Below are 8,995 nucleotides of genomic sequence, written 5' to 3' on the forward strand. Positions count from 1 at the left end.
CTTATATTTATTATTTGTACTATTGTGTTCATGTTCATGAAGAATGTGAAACAAGTTCATCTTGAACTCAATCAGGTTTAGAAAAGAAGTCTTTTTGTCCACTTTGCTTAGCATTTCAGACTCTTTTATTTCATATGTTGTTCAATATATTTAAAAAGAAATCAAGATATTGATTAATGTATCAAATACAACAGACATATTCCCCGTGCAACGCACGGGCAAAAAAACACTAGTATAGAGATTTAATTGGAAAATTATCTAAAACTTTTTATACAGTCGAACTTACAATTTTTTTTTGTTCATTGGCCACTAGTCTCCACCGAGGAAAGGAGCCCCACTTGTAGTGATATCTCTGACCACAAATGTATTATTTTTTACCTTAGAAGTGATCGAACCCGGAGCAAATGCTTAGGCAAAATCTTTTAAGGAAATGCACATTCATTCACCACTTGTGCCTGTGGAGCTAATATATTAAATCAAAGAATTTTTTTATGTCTCTAATTTGATTATTCATTCTTTTCATTCCCGCCACATGGTACTAAACCTTTTTGAATTTTCTCTTAATTTTCTCTTAAACTAAACCACTACCTCAAGATAATAAAGCAATGAAGAAACAACAACAAATATCTCTGTAATATTTTCATATCCATATCCATGGCCTTCCCTTTTTCACACACTGCCAATCACAACGGCAATGTCTTCCTCCTCTCTCGTTCCCTTCACCGTAACCGCCACTATCCTTTTCAACAGAACCCTCTCACTTCCCAAACCTCACTTCATCTCTCTCTCCTATAAATCCAAACCCTCCTCCGTCTGCTACTGCTCCAACTCCGATCGCGAGGACCAACGGTGGCTGCGCGAGGAGCAGCGGTGGCTGCGCGAGGAACAGCGCTGGCTCCGCGAGGAGCAGCGCTGGACTCGCGACCGCGAAGAGCTTCTCAGGGAGATTTCCGAGCTTAAGCTGCAGATCCAAACCCTAGAACACCGCCTTCTGTCTTCACCGTCTTCGATTTCCGACGCGGTTGCGAAGGTGGCGTCGTTGTTGCAGGTGTTGAAGGACAAGGATTTGGTTCTCGAGAGTGGTTCCAGTCTCCGGAGGTTGTTGCTTGAGGAGGAGAACACGGAGGAGAAGGAATCTGAAGAGGTTATTGAACATGAGAAGGAGATTGTGGTGGTTGAGGAGGCTGCTGCTGCTTCTAGGGTTGAAAAGAGGAGCACGTTGCGGGTAGGTTCTGAAGGAGAAGAGGTTCGCCAGATGCAGGTTCGATTTTGCAATCTGATTCTACTTTTAATTCATTTTTGTCATGATGTATGCTACCATGGATTCGATTTTTTGCGGTTTGCGTGGATGATGCTGGTAATTTGGTGCATTGTGAAATCTTAGTTTTGTGCTGAATTTTCCGTGTTATGGCAGGAAGCGTTGCTCAAATTGGGGTTCTATTCTGGGGAGGAAGACATGGAGTTTTCCAGCTTCTCGAGTGGAACTGAGCGTGCTGTGAAGACTTGGCAAGTTAGTGTTGTTTTGCACAATATATGTAGTCTTGATCATGAAAACAAAAATAGTTGTGTTAGATTAGTTTTCGTTATAACCGGTTTATTCGAGTAATGAGATTGAGTACCATACATGTATTGTTTTCTATATGCTATCCTATTTATGGGCATTTTTATTTTCATGATTTTGATGAGTATGCTATGTTGTTTGATAGGCTTCATTAGGTGCCCCTGAGGATGGTATCATGACATCTGAACTTATTGAAAGGTTATATTTGGAGATAGCGACGCCGACTAATGACAAGGGTAGCACGAATGAAAATAAAATCTCTACTACAGTCTTACGAAAGGTATGCTGGTTATCCAAGATGTACTTTCTGCTCTCTATTCAGTGCTGAGAACCTCCCACGATTTTGAGAGTTTAGCTTAAACGTATTGTGCAGAAACAGTTGTAGCTTTAATATCATGTCATGTTCTAGGAGATTGACCATGTGAACTAAGTCATAACTAAACAGGATTGTTTGTGTATTCTTCATGGAAATCGGAATAAGGAATCGAATGTATATGCGATATACTTTTTTGTTTGGATTTTTTAAGGTACAAAGTTTGGTTTTTGATAGAGCACAAATGTGTTTTCACTCATTGACAATAGTAGAGATTTTACCGTCCTCCACCAATTCCACTACTCACTAAATATAGGAATTGTGTTATATCTCTAAAACAATGAAGAGACAAAATGTTACAGCTGTCGAATTTGAATCTTTGTTATTCTGTGGATTCTAGGAAAGTGAAAATGGATCTGCAGTTGCTTCTGTAACAGAAATTTCCGACATTCAGCAAAAGGTAGTGGGGGGAGGTGTTAAAGAAACAGAAGCCTCCCGTCCGAGAGTTTTCCTCCTTGGAGAGAATCGATGGGAAGATTCCTCAAAACTTGGTGCGAGCGATGGAGTTGATAGGAGCAAGAACAAGGATGGAACCACAAAATGCGTTCAATGTCGTGGGGAAGGTCGCTTGCTTTGTACAGGTTTGTAGTTGTCCGTATAGTTTACGCCATATTTGTTTCATTAATCATTGTTCTGGAAGAAAAATCTCATCGTTAAATTTACTTTTAATTCAATCTAAGCTCCCGGAAACGCAGCAGTTCTTAAAAAAGTATCATGTTTGTTGAATATCTCAATAGAGAACTTTACGGTTAGCAATCTTGGGGTACTTCATACGGTATATAAGCCTTGAAAACTTGCTCTGATACCAACTTGAAATAGATAAACAAATCTTAACTATATCTCCATGAGATAAGACTAATAATAAACTAAATCTTAACAGATATTCAACAATGTTGAATTTTCTAGGATGTACACTTTTTTTTTAAATCTCAAGATGAACTTGAATTAAATTTCTCCTGTATCCATTGCCTTCAATATATTCCCGTTTGGAAGAAAATGTCTTAAGTAGCAATGCATGATTTAAGTTATAAGGTCACCAGTCACTGACCTTATGAAAATGGAAATAAGTTACTTTTAGTTCTTACAAACCTTCTCTTGACTGCTATCGACATTCTCATCATGATCTTCAACTGTCACTTCAGTGACCGGTTCCTTTGATGCCTTTGATTCTCCAATTTTTTTCAATAGATAAAGTTGTTTGAATGTCTTCTATTTTCACTCGGTACGATCATTATTTCCCTTGGTGGTTTTTGATGTCTGATTCCTCCAACTGGAATTCCTCATTAATTATATACTGCCGTCCACTCTTTAGATGTTCACGAAGGCTGTTCATTTTTCTTCATAAGTTAAGCTTGTTGGCAAGGCCTCTCCTCCCTATTCATAAGAGTTAGTCGAATAGCTGAAAATGTGAACTCTGGTCAATCCCAGTTTGACTATTCCAAATTGACTCTTAAGTCTTAACATTTGATTTGTAGACAATAGGAAAATCAATAACAACTCTACTGTGTTTCTTCGAGTTCAATCTAACATGGTCAATAAGAATCATAATAGTAGTACTTAACTAATCATCACAGCAGGCAATGGCCCAATGGCCCAATGCCCCAATGAAGTAATGAGAGTCAAGGTGGTTTAATTTCACATTTAGGTCTCGTATGATAACTCTCACCAATCACCAATACTAGTAAAATCATAATATCAGTTTCTGTGAGATTGACATCTGCATGATACCAATTTCCTAAATGTATAATTTATGGTCAAATTTGGAAATATCCCATTTATCTCCAGTTCCGTTTCTTAATTGCAGAATGTGATGGAGGTGGCGAGCCAAATATTGAGCCTCAAGTAAGGGATATTTAAGTTCTTTTTTTTTTAACAAAATTTACTTTTGTAGTTATTTTCTGTTTTGCAATAGCTTTTGAACTTACCAGCAAGTTCACTGTTGCAGTTTATGGAATTGGTGGAGGACGGTACAAAGTGCCCATACTGTGAAGGCCTAGGGTACACTCCATGTGATTTATGTGGAGGGATACCTACGGTATAGGTTGACATATATTTCGTCATCATTCATACAGGTATATAATTAACATTATCAATCCATCTCAAAATTTTGTATGTCTAGTTTGTTTATTCTGTTCCTGTTTATTCCTGAATCGGTAAATCCTGATTGCACAGATAATGTAATCCAATCTTAGAGTGAACATTTGCGCAGCTTTGAAAACAGTATAATGTATTAGATAAGCTTTTTCCTTCTTTTTTTTTTCTTTCTTTCATACATTGGCTAAAAAATTATCTTCAAAATCTAGAGGAACGAATGCCACCAATTTCAGCTCAGATAACAACAAAGTCAAAGTCGAATTTCCCCCTCTTGCTCATTTTTTAACCATTGATAATCATCGTAGCCATCGCTATGGAACAAATTGAGCTAAATCTTCATTAGAGTCAAACACGCGTGTGACTGGCAAACGAGAGTTACTTCAACAGCTCAGTTAAACAACTATAACAAATCGTTGTCCTTGGTCTTGCTGCTGAGGGCTTGGATAATGTTGATGTATTTAGAACATTTCCAATGCTAGTTCTTAATTTTTAGTTCTTAGCTCTTAGCACTATTCATGTGGGCTCGTACTGTCACATGTGCTTAAGCAACTCTTTGCAGATTTTGCTTCAACCATGAATTCTTAGTTCTTAGAATTATTCATCCAGTCCCACAAAAATAAGAACTAATATCTTGCATTGGAGATGCTCTTAGAAGAGTTTAGCCATATAGCATCACTTAAATAAGATACGAATTGAAAGAAATCAGTTTTTCACTTCACAAATTGGTTACATTTTCCTAGGAAAAATTGGCTTAAGAATCAATCCTAAGTTGAAACCGTGGATTTTGAGCTGTATCGTGTGCACTTGCAAGGGATACTCTTTGCATACGGACAAGTACTCAAGTTAATAACATTGTCGGTTGGAGGGGAATTGAGTGAAGCGAATGATTTTTTCTAAAACTTATTGTTTGATTTAATTTTTAGGAGAAGAGGGTAAGAGAATAGAGGGTCTGAAACCTCATGTAACTCAAATTCTGTCTCATTGAAGGTCGGGGAATTGGAGGAGCAATATCGTTAGACAATGTTTTTTTTCAATTTTAAAATTCTTTCAAAAGTAAGGATAGAGGGTCCGATACATCGTGTAACTCAATTTCTGTTTGGTTTGAGAAAACATTTTCTGTTTTCATTTTCCAATTTCATTTTATGAAAACGATTTTCATTTTCAAATTTTTAAAATTAAGAAAACATGTTTGGTTTTTTTTTGTTACATAAGGAAATAACAAAGAGACTACACTAATGCATCCTGAACTAGCATGGCAGCAATCCTATTTTTCATTTTATGGAAATGTGTTTGGTTAAACTATTCAATATTAATTATGAAAATGATTTTTAGATAATAAGAAATATATTTATACATTCATTGAAGAATAATTTATGGAATATTGTTTTATATAAATTTCAATATTTTTTGAATAAGATAATAATTTTACATATTGACTTATTAATAATCTGTAAATACAAAAATTACACAATACAATTTTTTTGTTAAAAGGAGGGGCTACGCCCCAAAACCCCAATACAAATCTTTAATGATTTTTATAATTTTCCAATGCATAAAAATATGATTTTTATGTTTAGAATACATCTATATATTATATAAAAGAACAACGTTATCAACAAGCATTAGACACGTGACATTCCAAGGTTCACTCTCATCCCACTGCCCTCAATGGCTGACAAGTGTCACAGCCACACCAATTCACACAAATTTATTAATTGCACTAATTTCCCTATAATTTGGTTTTGTTGTCCCTCATTAAATGTAATTTTCAAAATCATTTCCTATAAATCAACCTTCTTATTGTTGATTTCATCTCAAATTCAAAAGGTGTTTTTCCCATCCTAATTGTGCAAGTTTTTAGTTTCAACCTTATCATATCAAAAGGTATTTTTTCGCACTTTCTATTCATTTTACCTGTTATATCTGAATTTTCTCTGTTAACTAATACAGAGTTTTTGGCTTTTTCAATTGCAGTTGTTTAATTGACAACAAAAGGTATTTTTTCGCACTTTCTATTCAATTGACATGTTAGATCTGAATTTTTTCCGGTTTCCCCACTATCCATTCAATTGAACTGTTAGATCTGAATTTTTTTCGTTAATAATAGAGAGTTTTCGGCTTTTTCAATTGTAGTTGTTGAATTGACAACAAAAGATATTTTTTCAAACAAACTTTTCATATCAATCGAAATTTTTGTATGCAAATTTTTATCAATCAACCTTCCCCTATCAAAAGGTCTTTTTTCCCACTTTCTATTCAATTGACCTATTAGATCTTAATTTTTTCTGTAAACTAATACTGAATTTTTGTCTTTTTTCTATTGTAGTTGATGATTACCAACAAAAGGTATTAAAAAGTTGTCAAGAAAGAGAAATAAGCTTTTGAAAGTTGTTAAGAAGGAGAAGATATGACGAAATTATGTTCCTGTTTTTTTATGTGGATTTCGTTTTTACCATACGTGGTCTAGATTTAATTTTCTTTGTTGACATATATCATTATCGTTGTTTTGAAGTCTGCTGGCCATATGTGGTCTAAACTCAATACTCGTTTTTCTTGCTCTAATTGCCTATTTTGATGCCTTTGCCTGACAATTAGTTCTTTCAATAAATTATTCGGATTATGGAGTTCGCAAGTACTTCTGAGTTCAATTTCAATTTACTATGTTTGATGAAAATACCTTCCAAAAAACATAAGATTTAAATTAGTGTTCAATATATAAAAATCATTTACGAAAACCATTTTTTAAAAATATTGCAAATTTAATCATCCAATTTGGTGAGTCTGATTTGAAGGAGAAAATTAAAGTTGAGTAGATGCATTTCCTTTCTAAAAAAAAACTCAAAAAAAAAAGGTTTTAATATTGTAAAAATAAATTGATAGCTTAAAATCCACAAATTAAGGACCTAATGTGTATATATTCTCTTTACATAATATTATTATTCTTTATTACCGAATAAATATAAAAAAGGAAATGATGACCTATATCAGGTTCAAATTGGGAAGTTAGTTAATACATTACATTTTCTTGCATTAATTTTTAAAAGGAAAATGATTGATTATTCCTTGCCTAAATCAACTTTAAATCAGTGGGAAAAACTTTGGGCATTAATGTTTGATTGATTCCAAGTTCAAAATTTTTAAAAGGAAAATGATTGATTATTCCTTGCCTAAATCAACTTTAAATCAGTGGGAAAAACTTTGGGCATTAATGTTTGATTGATTCCAAGTTCAAAATAAAAGAATTTCGTTATTCGATGTGAGATTTTTGATAAATAATCACTTTCCTTAATGAGATACAAATTTTCGTTTTTTTATATTTTATAAAAAAACTGAATTAACACATTTTTTTTATTCAAAATCAAATATCACTATTATTTGTTTCAAGTTAAAAAAGATCGGAAAAATTCTATATCGGAGCTTCACTAAGGAAAATCAATGTTTCAAGTTAAAAAAAAGTTTTATACATGAGTATGACGTTAAAAATATACACTCAATATTTTACTTAATTTTTTTTAACAACATATTGAGTGTTAGGTTAAAATCTAAACTAATAACTTAAATAAGGAAATTAAATTAAATAAGAAAATTAAATTAAGTGAGAAATATTGAGTTTTTCCTTTTCATTTTGAGAAATAAAATGCATTTACTTAACTTTAATTTTTTCAGACTCACCAAATTTTAATAATCAAATTTGGAATGATTTTAAAAAATGGTAGTATTTTTAATGTAATCAATCATTGCCCATTCAATAAACATAATCACCTTAATTATCATTTAACATTAATTGGTTAATTTTTTTTAAAAAAATATTGATTGTTGAGTTAAAAAGGAAATTAAATTAAATGAGGAAATTAAAATAAATAAGTAAATTAAATTAAATGAGGAAATTAAAATAAATTTGCGATTTTTAACTATAAATTTTTATTTATTATTTGATATTACTTTGGATGTTATCAACAAACCTTCTTTTACTGTGTATATACAAAAAATCCGCCTATAATGTGTTCAGTATATGTTTTCATAAATTGGGAAAAAATGCCTAAATTAAAAATGGGTGGAACCAATAGATCAAAGAAAAAATATTTACTTTTAATATGTTTTCTTCAATAAAAAATGCGTGAACATTCAAATTCAATGTATATAAATTTTAAAAATATAAACGACAATTATATTCATTAATATCGTTGACTGATTTGTTAAAAATCATGATACAAATTACATTTGCTGCATTAATTACAATCATTTTGCTTATTTTTGCATTAATTAAGTGTAATAACCAGCATATATAATAAACCGAAATCATATAATGCATAAAAAAGTATAGATCACTTGATTTTAATGCTTGACTTTTTTTATACAATTAATTTATAAAAATTAATTCATATCATAATTTTGCCAAAATTACTTTAATGCATTAATGAAATGAATATACCTTATTTCGCGGCAGCATTATTTTTAAATGTTGTAATTAGCCAAAATCTGCGTAAAAAGTCATTTTCACCTATATTTAAATATGAATGTATGTAATTCATTTAATATAATTTGTAATTAATGTATTTAAGAAATTCTTTTTTCACATAATGTTAATTTGTATCATGATTTTTAAAAATTCACTCAACGTAATTAATTTATTAAATTTCGTTGGAAATAAAATTACATTAAATGTTGGTGGTCAATACCTTTAAACTCTTTTGTCCAATAACAATAAATAAATCAAAATGATGGTGGTTAATGCATTTAACCTATTTTATGTATGAAGAGAATTTTTAGCAAAATATCATGTGATTTTTAATTTATTTCTATTTAAAAAAAAACGTTTGTACGTACCAATTTTTTTTAACTATGTACCTATATTGATTATGGAGATTTGATTTTTGTGGTACTGAATAAAACTGTTTTAATTCCCCTTATTGTTGTTTTTAATGCTTGACTTTTTAGTCATTTAAATTTAAATTAATAACCATAAA

At 31.7% G+C, this 8,995-nt stretch overlaps 1 protein-coding gene across 1 annotated transcript; it reads left to right on the top strand.

The window, feature by feature from the left end:
• The first annotated feature begins 624 nt into the window (after positions 1-624).
• On the top strand, positions 625-4,185 carry LOC130720792 (protein disulfide isomerase pTAC5, chloroplastic). The gene is made up of 6 exons (XM_057571490.1): positions 625-1,261; positions 1,415-1,510; positions 1,707-1,841; positions 2,275-2,515; positions 3,739-3,776; positions 3,880-4,185. The coding sequence occupies exons 1-6, from the start codon at positions 695-697 to the stop codon at positions 3,973-3,975; spliced, it is 1,173 nt and encodes a 390-aa protein (XP_057427473.1). The 5' UTR covers positions 625-694; the 3' UTR covers positions 3,976-4,185.
• Positions 4,186-8,995: the final 4,810 nt, after the last annotated feature.

The sequence above is a fragment of the Lotus japonicus genome, chromosome 5 (genome assembly GCF_012489685.1).
Source record: "Lotus japonicus ecotype B-129 chromosome 5, LjGifu_v1.2".
NCBI classification, from domain to species: Eukaryota; Viridiplantae; Streptophyta; class Magnoliopsida; order Fabales; family Fabaceae; genus Lotus; species Lotus japonicus.